This window comes from Lipophrys pholis (genome assembly GCF_963383615.2).
Source record: "Lipophrys pholis genome assembly, chromosome: 2".
Taxonomy (NCBI): Eukaryota; Metazoa; Chordata; class Actinopteri; order Blenniiformes; family Blenniidae; genus Lipophrys; species Lipophrys pholis.
Window position 1 is genome coordinate 25,023,955 of NC_137636.1, and position 27,309 is coordinate 25,051,263.

The following is a 27,309-nucleotide window of genomic DNA, read 5'->3' on the forward strand; positions in this document are numbered from 1 at the left end:
AAATGCATAGACAATCTGAACACAAACACCCAAAACAGGTTTTACAAATTCTACAAAATGTTTATTGAAAAGCAAGACAGGACTAGAAGAACATTGTACAATCAGAGGAGAAGGGTTGTGGGCTATTTTTTTTTTGTTTAGTGGAAGGAAAACAGAAAAGCTCTCCATATCTCTGGTGACTCTTGCCTCTTGTTTCACAGTTGGTCTCACCTGCAGAGGTAGATTCTGACGTTACCTGAGAGTGAGTCTGGGGCCAAGGGAAACGAGGAAAAACATGCTGCAGCGGCCGCTGCGTGTGGTCAGCTTTCAGGAGGAAATCTGTACTGTGATGTTCAGACTATAGTGTACTGACGTGCAGGCCTTGGACCTCACAGGAAGTGTGTGGTTTGTCTCGCAGGGAGAAATCGAGACGATGCCCGACTGACGAGTTAGAGCAGGACAGAGTGAGGCAGCAAGGTGAAAGAGTGACATCGGGGAGGAAAGTGCTAAATGACAAACTGAAGCATCTCTCTATGAGCCCCGAGAAGAGAAGGAAGGCAGACATCACCACAAACGAGATCCGGAACGGCAGGTACATTCACCTTATCGAGTGTTTACATACATGCCCAAGTTTCCTTCAGTCAGAGTTCCTACTCATGTATCACCAACAAAAATCCACTTAATTGGAAAGAAAAGGAAATGACATTCAATATAAAATCCATAGTTATTAAGTCACTCTTCTGACATCTTTCACATGAGGTCATGTGTCGGTGATGATAACCTGCCGACTCGTCACTTTTTTACCGCGCAGACTTTGGAAATCTAACTACACGGTTTGGTGTGCGGACATTCATTTAGTTCTCATGCCTTTACAGGATGTGTTGACATGTCATTCATTTTCAGACTCCTGTGATGCCGGAGTTAATTTGAGAGTTGATTCCAAAAGCCATATAAACCAATTGCATTTAGCGTCACATCACCAACACATGACCATCAGTCGGCCGCACACACACACGATACAACATCGATGTTCATGAGTGCACTCGTACACGGGACTTTGTCTTCCACATTGAACAAAACAGGCTGAAACCTTTCCAGTCTATCACTTCAAAGACTTGTAATGTCAGGGCCGTTTTCAGTAAAGAGACTCCCAAAAAAACACTTATTACAGATATTTAAATAATAAAAACTATAATTTTGATCCGTCTTTTTCTTTGGCCTTCTTCCATCCAGTCTACGTAGAGACAATAACCAAAACAGATGTTTGAGTCACGAATCACTCGCCATCTTCACCGCTAGTTAAGCTGGTGTCCGAAACGGCAGCTTACCGTCACCAGCGACACACGATCCTCACTTCAAAAGAGAGCTCCATCTCTTCCAGCCAATCGGATGGCTGGAAATTCAAACCTATGGCTATCTGTGATGTGATGGGAATTTCTAAAGAGACTACGAGAAGAGAGCAAGAGGGAAAGATAAAACAAAAAAACAGCCAATTAGACTTTGAGTACCTTCAACTGGGCTGCAGGAAGTCTATGAAAATAGTTATGCTAGAAAAGAGGGAGTACTAAGTGCTCGCCATAAAGCCAATTATTTCAACCGATGTAAATTTGGGCCAAGTTTCAGAATACAATCTTTAATACAATCACTTAAGTTTTCACACTAGCGCACAAAAAGATAGGGGTTTGTGTGTAGAAATCTGCAGAACAGAAAGGAAATCTATCTCCACTGAAGATTGTTTTACTGGCTGGAGCTGCAGGCTCCTTCAGTCCTGCTGCGTGCTGCTCTCTTCTGCGGGCTGGCTGCTCGGCTGCACCGCCGTAGTGGTTTCATCGGTAGCATCCGGTGTGGGGTCCATTTCAGGTGGTCTGGGAGCTTGGTGGATGCCCCCCATCTCCAGGCCGTCTCCCTGTACCGAATCCTCGGAGTCGTCCTCCTCTACCTCCTCCTCGGCCGGCGGCTCTGGGGGCGTGGCTTCCGGGGGCGCAGCGCTCTCTTTGTCTCCCTGCTCCTGGAGCAGGCTGAGCCGGTTGTTGAGGTCGTTCCTCTCCTTCTGCAGAGCCCTGCACAGCCTCTCCAGCAGCTCCAGCTTCCCCTGCAGCGCCTTGAAGTGGCCGTCACGCAGAGTTTTCTGCAACACAACATTGGCATTTAAGCCCATTTCTCTGAACCAAGTGGACCCTGTATCAAGATTAGAAGCTAACTGAGCAGTCTGGTGGTACTTTCATGGAAACTCATCACTACGAAGACCTCGACCATCTGCTTCCAGCTAACTTAGTTAAAGGTAAATGCTTCTAGATATTTTATATTTCAGGTTATCTGGTTGATATGAGTTACCAGCAACATTCCTACTTCTGTCATGACCATTGACACTTCTTGAAAGTTCACTATCAATTATTATTTTCACAATTACAGGATGAACAACGCATATGAATCTCACATTAATAGGGATTCTCTGTTCAAACATACTCCATTACATAATACATATTGCTCCTGTTTCTATCGACTCACTGCAACTTAAGGTTGAACTTGTTTCGATCTGCGAGCAGGTGTTCTGAAAGGAACACTGGATGTTGCGACCACAGCGGGTTTGAACCTTTGACCTCATGTTTCCAGATCCAGCGCTTTGATTGATGATTTCACAGTTGCTCTGTGGGGTCAGAGCATGCTCTCATGCAGGCCTAATTTGCTGGAAAGGGGTATTTTACCGACGGTTTTAGCAGCATTTCTGACTCAGAATGGAGCCGACACTGAGAGGAGGATAGATACGGGTAATCTGGAGCCTTTTTTTTATGACTGACGGGACACGCAGTCTGACTTGTGAATAGCTGCAGCAGACACAGCAGAGTTGTGACACAATATAGGTTAGTGGTTTTAAACCTATTTTCCTTGGTTCCTCCTGAGAATGCTTCTAAAAAAAAGTGGCTCTGAATCTCCTCACTTATCTTGGATATCCCAAACATACCGTGAAGCCAAAACGCTCCTATTGTCATCCAACAAAAAGAAGCAGAACTGGGCAGTTTCCCCAGATTCAAGGAAGTGTCTAATCATGGTTTTCTTTGACAGGTACAAAGAGTTTTTTTTGGCGACAACCGTATTTAATTATTCTTTCCACACTGGCAGCGAATGTTTTCCGTTTCCTTTTTACTGCCAAAATTCTCCACCGCAAAGAGTGTACAACATGAAGCTCACCTCCTCTGCCATCTGTAGCAGGGCCTGGTTGTTACTCTCCCATTTGGTCCTCCACTGCGTTGTTTCCTTTTCCAGCTTCTTGATCTTCTTGGTCATCTGGGGATGAAGCCACACAGTTAACATCCAGCAGGGGGCACAACTGAGACTCAAGTTTTTCACCGTTTCTCTGCCCTCACCTTCTCCATCTCTTGTCTGAATGTGGTGAAGACCTCGTTACTTTTAGCCAGGGTGCTCTGGAACTCCTCGAACTTGTCCATGTAGAGCGAGAGCTGAGAAACCAAGGCAGCCACACGTCACTTTCAAACCTTTACAGCCACAGTGCGGATGTTCTGAGCCCGGGGACGACGGTCTGTACCTGCTGTTTGAGCTGCGTTTCCTGATCCTTCATCAGCTCACACTTGCGTCTAGACTCTGTGGCATCTTTCAGCAGCTGAAGCATCACAGCACAAGTCAGGAGTTTACTTCCTGTCCATACATCTCACTTTCACTCATGCAGAATTAAAATCTGAAAAAAGAAGAAGTTCTCACAAAGTCTCTCTCGAGCTGCTGCTTCTCCTCCACCTCCTTCATCATCTCGGTGATTCTCTGCAGCTTGGCATCCATCAGCTGCTGCTGCAGCTCCTTGTGCTTGAACACTTTGTCGATGTGCTGCAACAAGACACCGCATTTCTATCAGGATGAACAGCCACTGTGATCAGAGCCAGGAAGCACAGCAACAGGACTTCTCTCTTCAAGCGTCATTAGACATTTATTCAGAATTTATTCTGGTCATTGCTACCCACAAAAAACATTAAAGACACAATGTTTGCAAAAAGAGCAAATAGATACTTATGTCTTCCTCGTTCTCATGAATAAATGACCCATCACTAATCCTCACACCTTGGCATGGCCGATAATTAATGCAAAATACAAAGACATAGTAAGTTTGTGAAAAGGCCAATTCAAGGAAGAAACCAACTCCCCAGCTATCCTGCTTCATTTCAGACTGACAAACTAAAAATCTCGTACAAAAAATAAGTAATTCTCCTTCTGAGCGGTCACATTCAGCTTGATCCTCTACAATAGACATGTGACGCAACAAAATCTATTGTAATTATTTTATAATATTGTGACAATCAATACTCAAAATTAGTGCTGGAACAGGAATGTAGAAAAAAATGAAACTAAATCTAATTAGGGGCTCCATAATTATTTAATGGCACTTTAATCATATTTCGGTATTTCATGCATGAAGCAGCATTTTTCAATTCAACCTAATTTTGGTAGATAGAATGAATCAATGAACACACACGATGAAGTTTACTCATCCATGTTGTCAACAAGTGTGTAGTTTAATTGTACCACTGACTTGTGTGCTGAGAAATGATACAAATTTGATTTTAAAAATATATGGAATCAATTCCTCAAAATTAATTTAATTCCCGGTCCGAGTCGAAACCCCAAACTTTTAAAAGCCACGGTGAATTTGTTTTTCATCACAAAGGTTAAATTACTGTTAAAATGCTCCAACTGCCCTGCATGTGTGAAATAAGTGACACACTTCCACCGGCCTCACCTCCTCTCTGAGCTCGTACTGCTCGATGAGCTTTTTGAGCTTCTCGGCCAGCTCCATGTTCTCCTGCCTGAGCTTTGTGTTGTGGGAGCTGTGCTGCTCCATCTGCACCTCGATGTCACCCAGGGTCATCTGGAAGTGCAGCATGGCCTCCTTCCGTTGCTCCTCGTACTCCCGGGACCGCTGGGCGTTCTCATCCTGCCGAGGGCAGAGCGAGGGGATACCATCACAGAGTTTCAGCGAGGAGGGGGTTAAAAAAGGTCTTTCACATCACATGCCGGAGGATAACTTATCAGGCCCCATGGTTTTAAAGGGGGTTGTTTGCGTGGTGGCGGTGTGGCGGCTACCTTCAGCGTCTTGTTGTGCCTCTGCAGCTCCCGACACAGACTCTCCAGCTTGCTGCGGGCCAGGATGGCCTTGCTGTGCTCTCCCTGCAGGTGGACCTTCTCCTTCACGATCTGGGACTGCTTCTTCTGCAGGGCTTTCAGCTGCTTCTGCATGCAGCGACTCTCCTCCAGCTGAACACAACACACGGTCACATCACACACCGTCATCCCTTCATGTAGATAACGAACTGCACAGGAACGCAAAAGTCCCACTCCACTTGCTTGGAGATCTGCCATGGGCTGATTGTACACGACATGTCATTTGTCAGAGAAAATGGAAGCCATTAAAAACCTGACACCAGTAATATAACACAGAGCAGAGCTGTGCTGACTTGTACTGGTCCTGCTTAGTGTGATCCTTCATAACCACGTTAATGTCTTCATGTTCTCTGCTCTTTCTGTAAAATACCTCATGTTGCTTTAAGGCCTTCGTCAAACTCACACATTGCATTGCCTGTAAAGGCCTGACAGACAGTTGGCTCGCAGCTGCACCGAACCATTAAACTCAGCTCACACATGTTCCGAGGCTGGAGCCACATTAGCTGCTCAGTGTTTTATGATTTCCAAGTGAGACCTCTCACAGATCTGACTGAGCCACACATTCGACTCACCAGGTCTGCATATTTCTTGCACAGAGCAGCCAGTTTCTCCTCGGGAGTGGCGAGAGAGTTCAGGGCTTGCATCAGAAGAACCACTTCTTTTCCTTGACACATGAAGGAGACAAAGAATGAATCAGCGAGAGAAGAAACAAGAGGTTCGGATCAACACCCATGAAATATACACAGGCTGATTATCAGGGAACTCATGGAGGTGATGATCTAAACTACTTTTCAAGAGGCTCTGTTCTGGAGTCCAAATTAACAGAGGCCATTTAGGCTGGTCTTGACATGTTATTTTACAGATCACATTAATGCAACTGTACTCTGGACATCTAGAAACATTAACTAAACTACATACAAAAAACAACATTTGTGTTTGGTGTTTCTTTTGGTGATTGTCGCAATGCTTCTTGGCAAAAATTTGTATTATTTCCCCTCATTTGTAAGAAACATCCAAGCTGGTTAGGTGGACTGTGCCTACTAGATTGTCTGGGCAAAGAGCTGTCGGCCACATCACGCTGCAAATCTGTAGATGACTGCCTACGGTTCCTAAGTGCTGACAGGATGAGGAAAAGGTCCTCTCAGGACGCCCACTTTATAGTCCATCTCTGACACCCCCATTATATGGTTTGCAGTTACGTCTCAACATCAGCTGGAGGTTGCTCTATGCTGCATACTTCATGCAGATTCTCAGCAGACACCTGAACATCAGGTGGATACCAGAAGCTCCAATCGAGATTTAGAAACGCTCTTTGTCAGAGATTTGGCAAATTCTTCATTGGCACAACCAACATGCTCAACTCTGCAGCTCATCTCAGAAACACATGATCTTCACCTAAAACAACCACTCAGGCTTTCTGAAGCATTACGACAAAGAAATGTTCAAACTAACACGTACTTCCTTACTTTTTGTGTCTACTTTAGAAGAACAAAGTTGCATATGGGGGGGAAAAGAATAGAAACAGAGGATGTAAGAGCATGTAAGACATGTAAGAGCACCCCAAAACAATGTTCCAGGCTGTACTTGACCCAGTTCCACCAAAAACAATACATTCTCTGGATCTAAGGAAACTCGATCACCAGCGTGGCCTCATTATTAGTTATCATCAGCATGTCACTGTATGAAATGCTGAATGAGTCAGGTCTGATTGACGTTTTATAGAGAAAACTGCAGGTCTAACCCGGTAATTGTTACTCTAATACGACACAGATGCTACATAAGACACCACACGGTGTAGATAATATTCATGTGACTCGATGTGCGTCTCAGGGGTTTTTACCAAATGCCTTGTCCTCGCCGGTCTTCACGTCTCCTCCGGGATCAAGCTCTGCCTCTCCCAGGTCACTGGGGCTGTCCTCTCTGCCCGGAGTCTCCCCTCTCTCCTCGTCCGTGCAGCACAGGCCCAACGCAAACTCGGCCACCTCCTCCTAATGACAAATGACATGAGGGTTGCTAAGCAGCTCTTCAAACCACAACGTTATCACCCACCGTCTCTGCTGAGACTTCATGGATTTACTTCACTTTTCACAACAAACTTTTTCTTGCTCGTTTAATGTTTCAAACATCAGTTATCACTGAAACTGTGGCTTTTAACCACAAGATAAGTGCAACACTTCCCCCAAAATGTGCTTGTAGCTCAGTAGTGTGACACAGTCTGCTGACTGCTCACCAACAAACAATAAAATGTCTCTCACAAGTTTTCTCCTGGTATTTATTATCTGATCAGACATTATAACAGCACTGAGGCTAAAATGAACAGATGCTACAGATATAGCAAAAAGACGGACTGAACTGCGATACATTAGATTTATAAGAACTGTGTATTCAAAATGACAGAAAAGTGGAATTAATTTACAAACAATGTGTGATTCATTCAACAGTTTCTAACTAACTGAGCTGTTACCTGGAAAACCAAAGCATCATCTACTCGAGTGTTTGGACTTAACACAGATCACATAGATATCGTTACACTCGAGAAAAAGATCACACATCACAAGTTCATCTGATAGCGTGCAGTATCTACCTGACAAGGGCTGTCTAGATCAGAGGGAGAATCACTGCCTCCCACAATTCTTCTGCTCTCTACGTCGATCTCACAAACTCCCGTCGTCTCCATTAGTGTTGATCACTGAGAACAAAGTACTGAGTGTTAGTACATACACATTTAATCAACATGTGGCAAAAAAAGATCACATAAAACCACTAAATTGTATTGAGATCACAGTTTTAAGATGTACAGCAGGGTACACATTACAAATCGGACTACCCCCATCTTTCAGGTCGACTCCTGTGTGGCTATCTTCATATAGGATTTCTTTAGAAACATTTCTGTGGCTCTCTCCACACATTATAATCTCTTGTATTGTTGAGAGGGGCAGTGCGGACTTTGTGTGGGTGAAAATCTACTCTTTTGTCGGGTTATGTGGAAACACTTTGGTTGAGTGACGGGCAAATTAGAAGAAATCGGTGTCAACACACATTGGACTTATCGCAAAGCTGTATTTTGTAGACATTTCAACAGATGAAGTCTATCTGTATGCAGTATATAGTTACAGTTACATCGAAGTGATGAAAGACTGTCAGACTTTGTGAAAAGCACACAGCAGGAGAGTAACCACGTGTGTCCAGCTGCAGGCTGAGCACAGTTCTGCCGATGCACAAAGCGGCGATCAACGTGCAGGAGGTTTACACTGGAGCTCAATCCAATACGAAACCCTCATGTTCATCAAACAGCCATGTGTCCACTGGCACAATAACAGTAAATACAAGCTAAACCTAAGCAACAAACTGAAGCAGAATAACAGGTTTATTTTCGTATATTTTCTACTATATTTAGAAAGATGATAGATTAGACGCCTTTTTCTTTTTTGTACCACATTTCTGACTCACAGGTAACTCACGGAAGTTAGCCACCGAGCTAGCTCACCTCCTTAGCATATGTGACAAAACCACATTTTAAATCGGTTACTGTGATTAGGTGGATTCCATGAGACAGAACCGATAAAGATGAGATAACATCACCACACACTGGATTTTAAGTGTGTGTTGAACATCTCCAGCCTTCAAAACATGAAGCACACCGGGGTTAGCTGGTGAGCTCCGCCGCTTCACTGCATGCGAGGAAAGTTCAGGTCAATCTCGATTCACACAACCTCAGCCTGCCAGCACTCTAAACACACCTCAACGTTGTGCTGGGAAGACTTCAGACATTACCTTAACGTTGAGCTTTTCTTGTAATCAACTAACTCGTGTGTCACTGATGAGTAAAACAAGTTAACCAAGTTCAAAAAGTTCAAAAGACATGGGTAACTGCGCCAGTTAACGTATATTATTCGAGCCGAATTCGGAAGATATAAATAGGGGTCTGAATAAAAGTCTTAAAGTGAGTGTTGCTGGTAGTTTGGCTCAACAGGTGAGCCGGGAAGCGGTAAAGTGAGCGGATTGTGAGGGGAGTCTGGTGTGACGTCCGAGTGACACTGAGCAGAACGGCGCGTACGAGGCTCGTGTTAGCCTCGAAGCTAACACAGCACGCATTTCATCAACATTTACACACTATTACAACGCTTCCGCACAAGTCAGATGTTATTACCGGAAGTAAAGACCATCTGGCGTATTAACAGCTCCAGATGATGGAGGGGCTCAACACATTAAAAACAGGTTTCGCTATTGTTAGAGGGGCTAATCCTGGGCTAACGGCTAGTTGGCGACTAGCCGCGCTGGCTAACACTGAAAGTGAACTTCACTTTAGCGAGGGTGAAAGTGAAAGTAACACGCTCAGTCTGACAAGAGGTTCGTTTCCAAAGTGAGTGGATGTGAGACAAAGTGAGCGTGATACAGTACCAGCAAGTCAGATCTGTGGCTGAAGTCCGAACAGCGTTCACCTGTATGTGTTTTCAATGTGGATAAAGCAAGAGAGTCAAGATCACTACCACTTCCGGATACATATTTTCACAATAAAACCACGGCGAGCGCGTATCCGCTGCTTATTACGACTTCAAAACGATTAACGTTTCGGTCGCTCTTTCTGGAATATATATACATAGATAGATAGATAGATAGATAGATAGATAGAGAGAGAGAGGAGAGAGAGAGAGAGAGAGAGAGAGAGAGAGAGAGAGAGAGAGAGAGACGCTCATTCACTCACGTTTTATATTGAAGTTACAGGAAGTTTTTCCACATGTTTTGTCGTGACGTTACTATGTGACGCAACTCGAGTCGAAAGCAAAAGCTGAGAGCTCTCTTCCAGGACAACAACAACAGCAAGAACTACAACAACCTTAAAAACTGCTCAACCTCCATGGTTATCTCATGAATAGAGCTACAATATATGTATATTGATCTAAATTTTTCCCCACACAGTCAGTTGGTAAAGAGTGATTGTACAAATTCCAATTTTACTCTGTCCCTTTATCGTCAGTGTTCATGAATTGGTGAAGGCTGAAATCACAACACCTACATATGTAGGTGTTTTGCTTGAGAATGTTATTCAATACAAAGTTTAAGGAAAAAACTAAAATGACCATCATTTTGGTCATTTTAGTTAGTCGTCATTATGTTTTAGGCCTCTCCTCTGCTGGTCCTAATGAGAGGCTCCTTCTTATTAGGCTTTCTTATGAGCTCAGTAGAATTGAATAGAATACCTTTATTGCTTTATATGATGGAATTCCAGGTGCAGCTCCCTGATCACAGTGAGATCCACAAAGGTATTGTTCTCTCCAAACTGTAGTAAGTTATTTGTCAATATATGACAGACACAAAACAAAACAGAAACTCCAAAGCAAAATCAGCAAAAAGATCCATTATTTCTTGATTCACAGTGTTCCTGGATGTGATGGAGTGAAGTAGAATCTCAACAAGTGAAGTGTATGGAGGTGGAAACGGCAGATAAAGCACTTCAGCACACTAAACTGGAACCATGCGGAGAGCTACTCACGCACAGAAAAGGCAACAAGTCGATGGGATCATGTTCTGTGGACAGATGAGACCAAAGTAGAGCAAACTGACAATGCAGTGCTTCAGTGTGTTTGCCTACCGGGACACATGGGTTCATTTGTACATCACCCTGCTGTGGGGCTGGTTCCCTGCCTATGGTACTGGAGGCAGTAACTGTGTCAAAGGACTGAGGAACAGAGAGGAGGCTCAGGTCAAATAGCTGTGTTTGAGTTGTGAGTGACTGGAAAGAATAACGTTGGCTGTTTAAAAGCTGCCTGCAACATTTGGCCTGAAGTACATCCAACTGAAACACTTCAGGAAGAGTTGTGATCTGTTACTGCACAAAGGACTTTTCTCAACTTAACCCTTTACCAGCCACGATATTAAGTATAGTAACCAAAAAAGTCCGATCGAAGCCTCTTCACAATCTTTATTTAACTATTGCAGACAGAATACAAAACCTTTCCAATAAGATTCTTTCTAACGTTTACCTGTAAATGTCACTTTTCCTTCTGGTGGCAAAAAAGTTCAAAACAAATGAAAGTCGTGAAAAAATGTATCCCTCTGTTACTTTTTAACAATAAGACATAACATAAAATAACACTTATTTGCATTTGTTACATTTTCTGATGAGCATAAAAAAATATAGAGGTTTTTAAAATGCATAATAAATAGTTCAAGAAGAAACAAATTTGGTAAATCAGGTTGAATGAAATTCAACTTAAAAATCGATACTCAAGAGTTTTTCTGCCAATCAGCTGATCAGTTGGTTAAATTGTGAAGAGCTTGAAGGCATCACGGTGGAAAGATGCCAGAAACTGGCAGAAACACATACAAGAAGCTTCTAGATCGGGGGTGTCCCAACCATTTGGGGGGAAAATACAGAAGTCAGATGTGAAGTAGTTTGGTCAGTTTTGGTAGGAAGCAACATTTTTCTTTGATTTAGGAAGTTCCTGGTCAAACACCAGTTTGCTTCGACGTGACTCTGGTTTCAGGTTCATGATTCCTGGGATAACTTGATGGAGCTCAACCTAATCCAAGTTTCATGTGTGATATTCTGAGAATTGAACTTGAGCATCAGTTCAAAGTTTCAACTTAATAATGATGAAATGGGTCCTTTTTTATATTTGACTATTCAAGTCACTTAAACACAAGTTTTCGTTGGTGCTCTTGGACAACATGTTAAACATCCTAAACTCATACGATTAATTGATAGCATTCGTAACCAAACACATTCTCAGTTCTGAACTTACAAATGGGGATTATGAGTGACGTGGTGGCCTTGGAGGCCAAACAATGAAAGTTAAATGTGGTTTTGGTTACAGCTGCATAATAGGTGCGTCACACTGGGCAGTTAAAAAGTAATACTAGCAGTTTAAATTGTGATCCCTGCAGGTGGATAACATGTTTCAGTTAAAAAATGAATCCAGGAATGAAGTCTAGTGCCACCAGATGTTTTTTTGTTTTTTTTTTAAACCTTCCATGTGACTCATATAACAGTTAATAAAGAGCTAACACAGTCAATTTGAATCACAGCTAAAATAAATCAGGTACGATCCCTCTCAGTGAACAGAGAAGCTGAAAAGACCATGGTACTTTTTGTCAGTGAGCCTGTGGACCTCAAGCTTGAGTAAACTGAAGCACATTTCAAGTCTCTACAAGTTCCCCTGTCAGACTGTCCTCAAATGAATACTAACCTGCACATGAAGGAATTTACTCCGTTCCATTTCATCATGCAACATTGTGTACATTAAGTACCGCAACACACCTTGGTCAAGTGTCAGCAGTAAAGTCATCACTGATAACTGCATCTGATAGACAGTAATGCATTGCAAATACTCACAGTGCCATTTTAGGGTAGGTGTAGTCTGATGAGTATTATATAAATATGCAATTGTACAGCGACCTGAGTACAGTTTACAGCATGTACTCACTCTGCTAAGCAACTGTTGGTGGCAATACATCTTATGCAATTAGGATGAGTGTTTACTTCTCTTTTTAAATGTAACAGCATTTATAAGGTGATGCAGTGGTTTGTACTCTTGTCTCACGGTGTTGATATTATGGGTTCACCTTTTTGTGTGGGGGTTGCATGTTCTTCCTCTGTGAGGCTTCTTCTCTGGTTTCCTCCCACAGTCCAAAAGATTTGATTATCCACAGGCAGAATCTATTGGAGCGTGGAACTTTTTTCCAGGGATTTCTTAGGGAAATTATTGCTGTATATTATATAATGAATGGGTTTTTATGTTGTATATGTTTTATAATGTTTTAAATAATGTTTGCTACATGTAATTGTAACTTGGTGCTGCTGCCGTCTTGGCCAGGCCTTTCCTTAAAAATCAAGATCCGGAAATCTCAATGGGACTCACCTGTTTAAGTAAAGCTTAGACAAACAAGCCCGTGAGGTTATTTTCTGTCCTTGAAATTGGTTGACGGTGTGAATATGAGATATATGTTCAACCTGTGATGGATTGCAGGCAAACCTTCACTCATAACTTCTCTGCTTTACTTTGCCGTTTGCTTTAAGCTTCAGATTCTCCCCGAGTGCTGACAATCAGGTGTCAGTTTCAGAGCAGACAGATATCGAGATGAAGCTCCGCAGCCAGTGGCGATCCCATCTGTCTGACAACACTCGCCCCCACACAGCAGGATTTATCAGAGAATACCTCCTGAATTTGGGAGTGGGGAAGATTTAAAGGCCTGCGGCAGGACTGACCTCAAACTCATGGGATCAGCTGGAGTCTGTGCCAGAGTGACAAACACAACCACACTGGATGAGTTATAACAAATGGTTTTTGAGAAATGGGATCCATCCCACAGCAGTGTGTGAGCAGCCGGGGGATCACTGTGAGGAGGAGGAGGAGGAGGAGGAGGTCCCAAACTGTTTCGTTCCAAACAGCCAAAATATTTACAAATGTTCCAAAGGTTTGGTCAAGTATTAGGTATTTGACTAAAAACATGACCTAAACACAGCGAAGGTCACAACAGTGTTTTTTGCTTTTTTCATTTTCAGTGTTTCTTTAAATTTTTGGGAGATAACTCTCCTTGACCCTTCTTCTTGATTATTACTGTGTGTGAAATGTTGAGGCCTTTTCAGCTTTGTGGAATGTGCTTTCGTCTTGTGTTGTAAATAATCACTTATCATTGTGTTTTGCTGTCTTATTTGAAAATGTCCATGTCTTGGCAGTTGCTATGGATACAAAATACTGTTTTGTTTTGTTATTTTAACTTGAAAATAGGTCTGTTTTGGCTGTTTTGTACTGATAAAGAACCTCTTCTATTTCCATTTGGTGTATTTAGCAGTGATATTGATTCTCTGTTGTCCAACCAGTTTTCATCACATATGTATCTTCTGTTAGCGTATTTAATCTATATTAGATTCCCTGAAGTAATTCACATGTCTTTTTGTCTGTATATTATCAAATTCAAAGTGAGTCTCAGCTATTACATAAAGGAGAATCAGATCTATAAACTTTAAAGCAAGATGAAACAAGTGTTTTTAAGCCGTTCTTACTTGGATGATTCACATCAGACATGGGCAACTGTTGTCTCTGTCCTCATTTATTGTCCCCTATGAGCCAATTTCTGAAAAAAAAAACAAAAACAAAAAAACCCCAATGAACTATTGACTTTCCGGGTGAATGTAAGAATGCCACAATAAACACATTATTTCAGAAATCAATTCATCACATTTCTAAACTAATAAAAAGAGTAATTTCTTTGGCCATGTCATCTGTTACAATCGACTGTTTTATTTGTCCCCATGACGATGTTATTTAGAGAAATATTCCGTTTCTCAGGTTTTTTCACAGAAATTTTTTTTTTCTAAGAAGAATATCCCCTGATGGTTGCATCGATTGTAAAGTGTCTTGTTTGCCTTCTGGTTTGAATGAAAGTTGGTGATCCCTGATGGGGGAAGCTGCTCTGCCATCAGGGGGCGCCAGTGTATGTGTTTCTCAAACTACTGCCATTAATAGAATGATCAGACCAATTTAGGTCAATCACACCATTATCTTTTTTGTCTGGTATAGTTTTTTAAAGATACACATGGGATACTATGGCTACTTGCAAGATCTATTTCCAAGGCATTCCATGCTGCTTTATTAAAGGAAACACAGAAATACAGCGAAGACATCATCAGATGAAGCAAACGCAGATAGTAACAAAGCAGCAGCAGAGCTGAAAAGGTGGATACAGCTTGAATAGACTGAGATGCCAGTTCTGGTAAAGAGGGCATAAGCAGAAATCAGTGTGAGACAGGAGAGTCTGGGCCTCAAACGTTCCTGAAATCTGTCTCTATCAAGGAAACTGTCTACATCTAAACTATTTGATGTTAAAAACAGTGGTGTTTTTGGTCAGTGCCTCGTGCTGCAGAGAAAACATCCCCAATTCAAGTCCTGACCAATCCTAAAGCTTGCATGTTATCCCTCTGTGTGTGTGTCTGTGTGTGTTCTGTCTCTGTTTGAGATTAGGTAATGACTGTCTTTATCTTGTGATGGCCTGTGCAGGGTTTCTTCTGTTTTTGCCCATGGTGAGTTGGTATGTGTTGTGGCCTTAGGTGACCCCTGAGCTGGATGAAGCAGGATGGTAGATGGAAGGGAAAGAAAACATCTGTGCCAATGACATACTCAGAATTAGACATTTAGATGGACTTGTATCAAGATATGAATCAAGAATCCCAGATGATAGTGTCATAGTTATTACTTATTGGTGGCCCGCCCCATCTTTATTGTGTCCCCACCAATGATCACTGACATTGATTATTGTGTCGTTTGGGTTTTTGATCATTGGCCTTAAATCATGAATTGTTTTGTTTGACTTTTTCCTGCATATATTTAAATGATCTGGATGGTTCCTGATGAATTATCGACATTTAAATGCCTTGTTGCACAGATCTGATCACATCCACCCGGCGCTGTAGTAAATTTTAACTCGGGAAGTCCTTCTCCCATCAGCCAATCAGCGCACGGCTGTGCTGCTGGAAACGGGATCTGATTGGCTCGCGTCAATCGATTGTTGCAATATCGAAAGGCGATTGGTCGGACTGGTCGAAGCTCCGCCCCCTCCTCGCTCCTCTGTGAGGACGTCGATGTCCATCCAGAGCGGAGGAGAAAGACGGCAGAAAGGGGAGAGCTGGAGCGGAGATTGGCAGGAAAAAACAGCGGAAACCTGCTCTGCTTCACCGGGATAAACACACAGAAGAGTGGAGGAGATATCGGGAGTCCTGCACGGTACGATCCTAGTGTGCTTTTGTTGTCCGGAGGCGGATAGTTTGAAGCAGGGAGATCACACTGGTGTCAGATGACACCAAATCGTGCTGTTCTTCTCCTTTTCTTTCCCTCAACATGGGTCTTTCTCTGTATTCACTCCTAAATGTTGAACCGCCAGAGCTCTGTGAGGAGGGCTGATGCTTGTTTTGTCTCCTGGACTGTCACATGCGTTACTGCTCTGAGGGAAAGGCACTTTTGCCTCCTGGTAAGTTTGCACAAGGTTTCTCTCTCTCTCTCTCTCTCTCTCTCTCTCTCTCCTCTTTTTCTTTACTTGTAATTACCTGTACGATGGCTGGTCCTCATGAAGAGTTTGACCCCCTAGACCAAACAGGACACTGATGTGGCCACCACTGTGTAACCTGACCTGGATAGCATTCAGAAGAAACCCCTCATACCTGTAACATCTGGCTCTGCAAAGGGCAGGAGGAGCTGACCCATGGCTGCAGCAGCAGGGGGGTTGGAGGAGAGGTCCTCTGAGATCTGTGCTGAGACCTGAGGGAGCTTCTGCACAGCTGAGTAAACCATGATCGCTGTGGAGTTGTGGTGCTTTGGGATCAGCTGCATGCCAGCTGTGTGTTCCAGGTTCAGGTCACAGTGTTGGATGTGATTCCTCATGTAAGGTTTGAATGAGGGTGGAGAGAGGAAATGTGTATTTCATTAAAAAGCAATGACTACTTGTTTCAGCAAAACTTAAATGGATGTGATGCACATTAAAATTTGCATGCACTATATACAGATTGAAAAAGATTGAGCTGCAGCTAAATGAAGTTTCATTGCACTGTGAAGTCATGCTCTGTGCAAACATGTCTTTAGATGATGGAGAATACTTGTGCAGACACAGCGAGAACATGCAAACCCAATGATTATAAAGAAACCAATAAGAAGCTACAGCAGGGCATTATGGATTGATACGGGAAAGCAGGATGATGAGTCTACCTGATGGGGAAGTGTGATTAAGTGGAAGCAATTGTTTGCAGTTTAAGCAGGTGGATTATATCAACATTCTCCCATTTGGTTGTTTATATTCCTTCAATCAAAAAAAAGCAGAAGCCTTTATATGACTCTTTGTCAATCCATTAATATCCTGCTTCAGATTTACTGAAGGAATCCCATGTGAACAGATGTGCGTTTTCCTTTTGTTGGATTACTGTGCTGAAATGCTCTGTGGCCTCCGGTCCACTCGCTGACAGGGGTTAAGATGCTTGCTCTCTTTGTGTTTGCGACTGCAAAGCTCCCCGTCAAAATCTTAACAACTGGTTCTTTTTACTGAGAAACCTCTGTACGTGTTTGCTAGAAGCAGGATGAGAGGTTCCTGAGGCTGGAGTTCTCAGGGTGAGTTGAGTGTTTGCAGACAGAGTTCACGTACTCTCTGAAGCCTGCATCACCTTTGGAAATGGTTCAACTTGCCAGTGACCATTTTCCAAGAGTTTGGTGAACCACCTCCGAAAGCACATGGTGGAAAGAAGAATTAGCTCCAGAAGAGAGGAACAAATGGAGCTGGTGGCCTGCTGCTCTGTAATCAGCATGGACGCTGATTGAAGCTGGATTTTTAAATTAGAGGGAGTAGAGCACGGTTATGTGACCCTGCTTTTGTCTGGCTGTGTGTCATCGTGAAGCACCCCGAGGTTTCACACAGGAGACGGCGCCATCTGTGACGGCGCTGCCGCTCGGCTTCGAGCTTGTTCCTGTCTCCATCCAGTGCTGTCCTCCGCCCTGTATCGCTGGTGGATCTATCCTTTTACTCTGGGAAAAAACACACACACACACACACACACACACACACACACACACACACACACACACACACACACACACACACACACACACACACACACACACACACACACACACACACACACACACACACACACACACACACACACACGCTCTGATACGAATGAAACCGACTGTTGATGGCTGCAAACCCTAAGGGTGATTTTTATTTGTTGTTGTCATGGTAACAAATGGCTTCTGAAGTACCAAGTATGGGCCATGTGCTGCTCACTCCGAGAGTGTGTGTGTGTGTTTGTGTGTGTGTTCATGTCTTTATGGCTCAAGTGTCTGAGTCTGGATGAGTTCGGTGTCAGTTTGTATCTGTGGTTTCTCAAACTACGGGGTGTGACCCCCTCTGTGTGGACACCAGAAAACATCAAGGGGGCCCCCAGCAGGCAGAACACTGCGTAAACAATGTCATTGATTTGAGTGAGCAGATAAACTGAATGAAGTATAGTGATCATTCCTTGATGTTTAGATTTTTATGATCTGCATTTTTATTGATGTGGTCGCTATACCTCACAGAGTAATCATTGTCATATTGAGCTAAAGACCTAAAGTTGGTGGCACGGTCATGGGAATGGTTAGATAATCGCTCCAGAATGCAATTCAGCATTGAAAATGCAGAAGTGCCTGAAGCATTTGGAGGCCTTATGTATAATGATTAATTGCTGGAGGGTTCATCCTGTACGAGTTCGAATACCCCTGTTTTACTCATTATATACAACTTACCCTGTATTAATTTTTTTGGGGGATCTAATGAGCCAATAAATGTATTATAATCCTGTAGAATGTACATAATATCTATCTTAGGATATATTTTTGTATCTCAAAATATCTGAGTTCTGAGTTTCGTCTTGTGATCGAGTGAAACAGGTTTGAATAATAAGGTAAACATTCACTTGTCCTGAAGTTATTGGTTTTTAAATGGACTATATCTATCTATCTATCTATCTATCTATCTATCTATCTATCTATCTATCTATCTATCTATCTATCTATCTATCTATCTATCTATCTATCTATCTATCTATCTATCTATCTATCTATCTATCTATCTATCTATAGTTGTGTCACATACAATCAACAAAAAGACGGGTCACAGTTTGCTGGAACCAGAGTGCAGCGAATGTTTAATTAAAACGAAGTGACAGGATTGGTCACTCTGATGAAACTATTCATAGATCAGGACACGCGGTCGCCAGTCATAAAGTGCACCAAGATTAAATTACCATAATGAATTGTTTGTTTGTCACAGAGCTTAACAAGCGGTGCTCTTCTGTTTTCTCTCTGGAGATTTCACAAGTTATTTTTTTACTAAAAAAAAAACCCCAACAACCCTGCAGTCGGCATACTGATGTGTCATATAGCCAGGGAAGGTGTGAATGACAAGACGGAGATGCTGTCCAGCGTGCTCACTCACTGTCACGGCTGACTGAGTCCTACGAATATAGTGCCGACAGCAGTGCGGTTATCAGTAACACCTGTGCGGTGCACCTCCTGCTGTGACACACATCTGCTGTGAACAAGGTCCTCTGCTTTTAAGTTTGATGCAGACCGCCTCGTTCCCCTTCATCGAAACACGTTTATTCATAAGATATTCTGTGGGCTTTCAGGCCGTTGAGTCCCTCCATTCGTCCATCGTTTGTGTTGGGATCAGACTGAGCTGCAGCTCATCTAATCAGACAGTGATTGAATGGAAGACCGTCAGTCCAGCGCTGTGATACTTGGAGACACAAGAACAGAGTGAACGAGCATCTTTTTGTAAAACTGCAGAAGCAAACTATACAGGCCTTTTCACTCCACATCGATAGAGTTTATCAATCTCTACACAACTGTTCTTTCCCTTCATTGACACTTTATGAGTAGATTGGGATTTTCTAGAGGAATAATTGTATGTAAGACTGTCCAAATGCTGCCTGTTTTAATCAGGTGTGTCATATTTTTCCATGAATACTCCTCTGGATGTAGAAATGTATCAAAACTCAACACGATATAGTAATATTAAGAAGCCATGCATTATCCGTACTGTGACTAAAACACAAAAGCAACAGTTTAGAATCGGAATGGAGTCGTGTGAAGGAGGTTCACTGCTGGTCCTTTCCACCAACAAGAGTGTACATTTGTGTAAGCAAACACTGCTGTGCTCTGACGGTGCACCCAGTACGTGACCTGTGTCTGTCCACCGAACCTTTTGTTTGTCTGTCTTCCTGTGTGGAATATCAACATCCTTTCATTTGTCGCTCCACCCACAGAACACCAGGCCAAACAACAGTAGTTGAGTCTTTCTGCTGCGTCCCCTTTCCCCTCAGTGTGCAGACCTCTTCTTCTTCCTGCTCTGCAGATTGATCTCCTGATCCTTCGCCGGTGATGAATCCACATCTGAGCTCCGCAGCTCTGTGGGAGGAATGCTGCGTTATTTGCTCTGGTGCAGTTAGAAGAAGTTGGTGTGTAGCTGTCGGCCCGTGATGCCGGGCTGACAGTGTACCTTCACTCTCTTCGGCTGCGTGCACGAACACATTCCAGTCCTCTTGCGCTGTTTGCTTTCCTCCCAGCATCTCCTGACTGTTTCTTTGTGTTTTTAAGTCGCTCACTTCCCAGTCTGTCCCCTTCCGGTTATAAGTCTGTTTCTCCTGCTGTGCGTTGGTCTTTCTAGTTCAGTGAGTGTCAGAAGGGAAGATACTGTATGATGCACTCTGAAGCAGAGTGAGTGTGTGATCCGAACATCCAGACGACAAGAGGGCTCTTTATTAAGTCATGTTGCCCTTTATTTTGCCGTCCATCCTGTTCTCCGCGAGCCAAGGACAAGATGACAAAGTCAGTTATTTTTCTTTTAGACGGATAGAGTGTGTTCAGTCGTGGCATCTCACATCGATGCCATTCATCTGGATTGAACTCTTTGCAATGACTTTTATGTTGTTATATTGTGACCTAAAGCCCGTCTGGTTCATTGAAAACGTAGTCATACCAGTCCATTAAAGGTGTGGTCTGAGAGGTGAGATGGTGATATCAGCATGCGTAGTACACATATTAATAAAGATTGACTGAACCGCAATATATTAGTTCAATGCACTGTGTATTCAAGCTCTGCATGTCAATGTATTTGGCCAATCAGCTGAAGCCCTACTGCCCAAGATGCCTGCCTTCCACATGTATGTGTATGTGTATGTGTATGTCTTCGGTCACAAAGTGTGAATTAAACAGGTTGTGAACAAGAAAGAGCACTGTGATTTGATAAAAACAAAGCAGAAAAACATTAACATAATCTACATAAGTGTTTTTATTTATCACTAATCACATCATCATTGAACAAGACTCCGGCATATTGCATGTTCTCTTGAGGTTGTAGAGCCAAAGTAGACCGTGGTAGACAGTTAATGGGATGTTCTCCAGAAACATGATGAGATTCATTTTCACGAATGAATTTCTCAAAGATATTTGCATTTTTCTCTTTGAATGTGCTTCCTGTTGGACTCCAAATAATACAAAACATCCTCTGAGTGAAATACTGTAGTTGATTTTCCTGGTACACCTTTGAACCTTGATCAAACATAAGTGAATTATATTCATCAGATAGGACAGCTCTAGGTTCTGGTTGGATTTGAGTGGTTGAGGTCGTTGAGTGTGATGCCAGCAGGCAGCTTTATCACTGTCAAGTATCAAGTATTGACCTCCAGAATATAGTTAAGCTCATCGGTGAATGAAATTATGACAACCATCCCCCCACAAAGGAACACAAATGGATAAACATGCAAAGTCTTGGCCTAGGAATGGATGTTGGTTACCACAGTGGGTGACGAGCTGACCAGGCATGTTAATGCGTCTAACATCGATGGCTTCATTACTCTGAGTCTTTTCATCCCTACTCTGGGCTTCACTCATTTGCCCCAGTCATTTCAGATGTCCCACTGATCCAAGACAGCTTTTTGCAATTTTCTTCTATAAGTCCATCCATTTATCTTTTATAGAGATGCATTCTTTATCCAGTGCATCGTACTCTGGGGGGGCTGGTGTGTAATCCAGCTGACTTTGGATGTGAGGCCGAGGACATGAGTCCATCACAGGGCTTACATAGAGACACTGTCTGTCTTAGACACATTCACTCCAGTGGCCTCTTTAAAGTCCCCATTTAACCTAAGAATCCGAAGTACCTGTCTAAAACCTGTGTAGATGTAGGGAGAACTGGTGTTTGGAAGTCATGACAACCCGTTCCTGTGCATTCAATGTGTTATGGCCTCAATTTTAGGCCATCTCAGACGAAAGAGCCCGAGAGAATCCAGAGTCATGGCGATATCTTTGGTCTTGGCTCTAAATCGATGGTCTTGCGTCACACTGTCAGACAGGTACTGTTGACGAAAGACAACCTGCGATTAAAATTGTGGTAGTGTTGGGAATTTGTGATGACGGTGACTGCCGTTGCGACCTACGTTAACTAACTCACTAACCAATAGAAATGCAGTATGAAATGATATACTGATCAGCACACTGCCACTAATCCCAAATAAATACTTTGCGGCTATGGTGGCAAAACGTGTCCAAAAAAGTATGTGGGATGTAAACAAAAACTTTTTGGGGATTTCTCTTCAAACACATAAATGCCAGAAGGGCGCGGGCTCCATTCATGCTTCGGTAGTTTATCTTCCATGAATGGTTGGTGCACGGTTTTGACGTTTTATTCTCGCACAATCACGTCAACTCACTTACATAATAAGCTACGATTCAGCTCGTTTTCATTGTGCAAATTTTATGTCGTGTCCAAAGTTTCTGAAATTCATGTCGTGCAGTGTGGCTCGCTGGGAACATGTTAGATTGTTAAAATCACACAGTGTGTAGTGGGCATTGGTTGTATCTTAGATTACTGTCGCCATTAAGATGAACTTTAATCTTGGTATCCCAAGAAATCCCTTCTTGTGCCCTGTTTACATGACTCCACTTTTTCAAGTGAAAACGGCAACGTTTTGTTGTGTTTTGACTGTTTACACAGAGTCACTGAAAATACAACTTTTTAACAATGTGAAAATTGGGAAAAAAAAAAACAACAACCTTTTCAGGTGCTGCGTATGCACATTACGATCGTAGTGAAGGGGATTGTGTCTCCGCTAGAAGTTGAACAGGAGCTGTTGTTGCTGATCCCTGTTTTAAATTTAAGAGCACTTCTCTAATAAACTGTAGATTTACTCCAAACAACAGATGCTGAGTCGGTCATACCAATGAAGAAAGACAGTTTAAAGGCGCTTTAATGTTTACAGCGTACGGTTCTCTGTGTGCATGTGTGGGCGGTTGTATTGCATAAACACAGCACCCACTAGTGGCCCCACATGAAAACTACATTGTTTTCAGCCGATCATTTTCAAATTGTTTCAAACCCAATTTAGTTTTTCTTTCAGGAAAAAAAAGAAGGAAGCAGGGTAAAGACGGGATTGAACGGCCCCCAATATTTATTTTGCATGGGAAATACTAATTGGACTCGGAGCACAAAACCTTTTAAACAGCGAGCGTGTCCGGTACTTCCTTCCTACAAGGGTTGTACGAGGATCTAACAATGGCACTGGCCCAGAATCAAACGTCTGCACCTTTGGGTTTGCATCAAACGCGAATCACATGCACAAGCTTAAAATCAACCACCAAGCTTGCAACGTTTGAAAGGTCATGTAAATATACAGATATCAAATAGTTTCACATATAGGTTAAACACTTTGATACGAGGACTCTCACCATGTTTTAGTTTGACTGCGACGATTATAGATTGTATCCAACACCCATCACAAGGTACAAAAATAGTCTGAGTTGATAATGTTGAGATGAAATCGACGGGCTTTTCTAAGTACATCCATGGAAGACTTTTAAAGTATGAGACTCATCGACTCATCAAAGATTCACAAGTACATTTTTCTCGTTTATGAAGTCGGCTTATGGAGGAACTTTGATGTTTTGCTTCAGTCTACCAGAATCGTTCTGCTCTGATCCAAACTGTAAACCACAAACTCCACATCCCACACAGCTTGGAGTGGGGTTTTATATCAGGCCAGGAATCTTGGGCAACGGGGCTGAGTATTTGTCTAACACTGAGTTAGCAGTGTGATGTTGATTAGCATCAGGACAGCCTGAGGTTTGACTCGTTGCAGTAAACGTTATCAGACTCTATAAAGAATGAACAGGGAAAGCTGCTGTGTGTGTGTGTGTGTGTGTTCACAAACTGTTTTATTCTTGGTTGTGTGTCTTCATCTGTGTGTGTGTGTGTGTGTGTGTGTGTCTATGTTTAGCTGTGTTTGTATGAGACTTGGTAATTATGGCCAGCAGCAGAGTTTGAGTCACTGTGGAATGTCTTTGGTCTGTTTCTGTCACTGAGTAGCTTTTTATATGTCCACATTTCAAATATGGTTGTGTGATTCACTGCCTTTGTGAGGTCCGAACGGCTGGCAGCACTCTGTACTTTGGGAGTTTGGCCTACCTTGAGTCAAGTGATTGGTTAGCGTAGTTTGCAATTAGGTTTGTCAGTGCGTTATGTCAATAAGACGTTATCATGTACATGTATATGCATTTGTATTTGTATTTGTGTGGGTGGATTGTTATTATATATTTGTTATAGGATTAATGCAAACAAATGTTAAACTCTCCGTATGAAGCCTTGTGTGAGGGTTAGGTCAGGACAAAGTGCTGAGTCTGAGTCCAGGCCATGAATCAGATAAATGACAGTCAATGTATTGTCTCCTAAAGTCAGAAGAAGAAGGTTTAAGATCGCCCAAGCAAATTTTGTTCTGACCTCTGAATTTTTCCCCACACATTCTGCATCCTGGCCAAGAAGTCATAAACTCACTGTCAAACACACACACACACACACACACACACACACACACACACACACACACACACACACACACACACACACACACACACACACACACACACACACACACACACACACACACACACACACACACACACACACACACACACACACACACACACACTTCCTGTCCTGGTGGAAGCATGGCGGTGACGTCAGCGGTTGCTTCTGGTGGCCTGGAGGTGAGCTGTCTTCCAGATGTGGCGGATCGCAGAAGCAGATGGCCGTGATGGGTGGAGTCCCGCTCATGGTTGGGGGTCACACTCATCCTGTTTGTTAGGCCCATGTTTTGTTGAATAGCTCAAAGACATCTTTTTTTTTTATTGACTTGTCAGGACTCTTGTGAAGAACAAAAATGGTTTAAATCATCTCGAGTTTTAGGATTTGTGTGTGAAATATTCTAGTTAAAAGTTTAATTCGATTTTTTTTAAGGAGAAAATGAGAAAAACTATTTGATCAGAAAAATTTTGTTTTTTATTCTTGTGTATACTGATGTCTTTTTCCTGCTAATTGTATTTCACAGTGACCAGTAGCATTTATTTACCTGTGTATCTTTTATATAGGTACCGGCAGCATTGCTTTAACTTATAACAGACAACTGATGCATTAACAGTTAAAAGCACGTGCCGTATTTTTAGACTGTTTATTGGAATCCACTCCCTCTCAGTGGGTTGCTTCACCTCCGCTGGATATTAATTTTTGGCGCCAGCGTGGCCAATTCTGCTGCTCGACCGGAGCCTGTAAATCTGGTCTGCTTGCTTTTACAACATCCATACATCTTTAATGAGTCCTTATAAACTGTGCATGTAAAGAGGCTGCTTTTAAACCCTCCGCCATCTTTGACCAAACTCCTGATCTGAATGAGTCGGATGGATGCGGTCGCTATTCTTTTTCTGGATGCCCCTTCAGTCTGAGCACTGAACAGTAAACACCAGAGAGTGATGCAGACATATTTTAATGGATTGGTGGTATTGATCCAGTGCAGTCTTTTCTTCTCTCTGCCTTTTATCCTCGTCCGTCCAGCTGAGGGCTGTGGCAGGTTTTTAGCTGTTCTCTTCCGACCATGAGGAAAGGCAGACAGACGAACAATCGTCAATTTCAAGTCGCCAAGTAACTTCAAATATGTCTGGTTGGACTGTGGCCTGAACCCTGAGTACCTGGAGGACACCCATGGTCAGGGAGAAGATGCAATCACTGTTCAGAAAGGTCCAAATCCTGGACCCAACCTGGGCTTATTCTTACTGTGAGATGAAAGTGTAACCACCAGTTGACCAACAGGCACATTCCTTTTTTGTGTGATGGTAAAATAATCTGTTTGAGTCCGTTGTTTAATGCCTCCGATGCCTCAGTGATGTTGATGAATGCTGGGAGGCTTTATCTTTTACACCAGTGGCTCCTAACTTTTTCCACTTAAATACCCCAAGATGGCCTCAATGAAAGGCTGCCGATTGGCTCTCTGATCAGTGATTTACCAGAACCTTCATGTGAAGCAAAAGCTGGTGGACAAAAAAACCCACAAAAACTGTAAACATATGGGAAATTACAAAAAAGAAGACGACATAGATCGAATAGATGGATGAATATAAAACGGGGGTGAATTGGGGCCAAGAGAAAGAGCCTCATTATTTGGGAGAACAAATATTGAAGTACAAAGACATTGACATCATCGAGATAAGTGCTTGTAATTACCAGAATTGTATCGCTGCAGGTGAACCTCACATCATGCAGCCCTGGTACTTATGTGTTTATTGCGTTTGTGGAGATCTGAATTTGTTCATAAACTCACATAATTGGGACTTGTCATCTTTTGTAGACAAAACAAACACAAGCTGTTATGATAAAATATAGGCGATTTGTTTAGTTTTTAGTCAAATATATTTTAGAAATGCAACCAAACGTTTTTTTAGCGGACGCAGAATTAGGGAATTGAGAGCTGGATGAGTCATCCCACATTTTTTTCAGATTAATGGACTCTGATAAGGAGGCAGATGAGAAATTACTTCAAAAATACAAGGGGAAAAAAAAGCAGGAAAACGTTTTTTTTCTCGAGTCATTGCGTCTTTTTTTGGTTTTGGGGGGGGGGGGGGGGTTTAGGAATTTTGGTACAGTCAGAGTAAGGTTATGCTTGGGTGGGTTAAAGTAATGATTGAGTTTAGTGTAAATCTGCAGGAATAGTGTGTGTGTGTGTGTGTGTGTGTGTGTGTGTGTGTGTGTGTGTGTGTGTGTGTGTGTGTGTGTGTGTGTGTGTGTGTGTGTGTGTGTGTGTGTGTGTGTGTGTGTGTGTGTGTGTGTGTGTGTGTGTGTGTGTGTGTGTGTGTGTGTGTGTGTGTGTGTGTGTGTGTGTGTGTGTGTGTGTGTGTGTGTGTGTGTGTGTGGTCAGACAGATTTACTGAGCTTTTCCGCTCTGCTGCCTCTGCTGGTACAGGGACAACCCCAAACACAGAAATCATAGAGACAGGTCCTATCGGGTTCCCTAATCCCCTCAGCATGTCTTTAAAGTGCCTCTTTCCTGATCCCCATCTGTGGGTCCTCTAACCAACACACACACTCGGTTGGTTTGTCTTTACAACTGCGTTCTCCGTAAACGGTAATCTATGTTTCAGTTTGCGTTGCAACAGAGTACTTGCAGCCCTGTTGCCGCTCTGTAAACTAACCTATAATCATTCTGTTAAGATGTGTTATTGTGATGCATTTCAAAGGACTGACTCAGGATTTTGGTGTGCTTTCTCACCTCCCTGGAACGCAAACCCTTTAAAGAAGAGGGTCTGGTCTTCTGGATTA

General features: G+C 42.7%; 2 protein-coding genes across 2 annotated transcripts in view; one reads left to right on the forward strand and one right to left on the reverse strand.

Annotated features, from left to right (window-relative positions):
• Positions 1-35: 35 nt before the first annotated feature.
• On the reverse strand, positions 36-9,624 carry txlng (taxilin gamma). Its single transcript, XM_080458900.1, has 11 exons — positions 9,547-9,624; positions 7,730-7,834; positions 6,986-7,133; positions 5,718-5,809; positions 5,068-5,238; positions 4,724-4,918; positions 3,697-3,816; positions 3,524-3,598; positions 3,345-3,437; positions 3,169-3,264; positions 36-2,107 (listed from the first exon to the last, which is right to left on the reverse strand). Exons 2-11 carry the CDS (start codon positions 7,820-7,822, stop codon positions 1,742-1,744), a joined length of 1,449 nt encoding a protein of 482 aa, XP_080315026.1. The 5' UTR covers positions 7,823-7,834; positions 9,547-9,624; the 3' UTR covers positions 36-1,741.
• Positions 9,625-15,729: 6,105 nt separating this feature from the next.
• The window catches only part of ccdc102a (coiled-coil domain containing 102A), an 81,021-nt gene continuing 69,441 nt past the window's right edge, over positions 15,730-27,309 (forward strand). Inside the window, exon 1 of the mRNA XM_080458624.1 lies at positions 15,730-15,869. The gene's annotated coding sequence lies outside the window, so the exon portion shown is untranslated. The remainder of the gene's footprint in view (positions 15,870-27,309) is intronic.

What these genes read in the sequence shown, in the direction of transcription:
- txlng (XM_080458900.1), bottom strand. Translation starts at nt 7,822, where the DNA reads ATGGAGACGACGGGAGTTTGTGAGATCGACGTAGAGAGCAGAAGAATT. An exon ending in ATCTAGACAGCCCTTGTCAG is followed by an intron (nt 7,134 to 7,729) that starts GTAGATACTGCA and finishes ATTTGTCATTAG; the next exon opens with GAGGAGGTGGCCGAGTTTGC. An exon ending in AAACGCAGCTCAAACAGCAG is followed by an intron (nt 3,438 to 3,523) that starts GTACAGACCGTC and finishes TTGGTTTCTCAG; the next exon opens with CTCTCGCTCTACATGGACAA.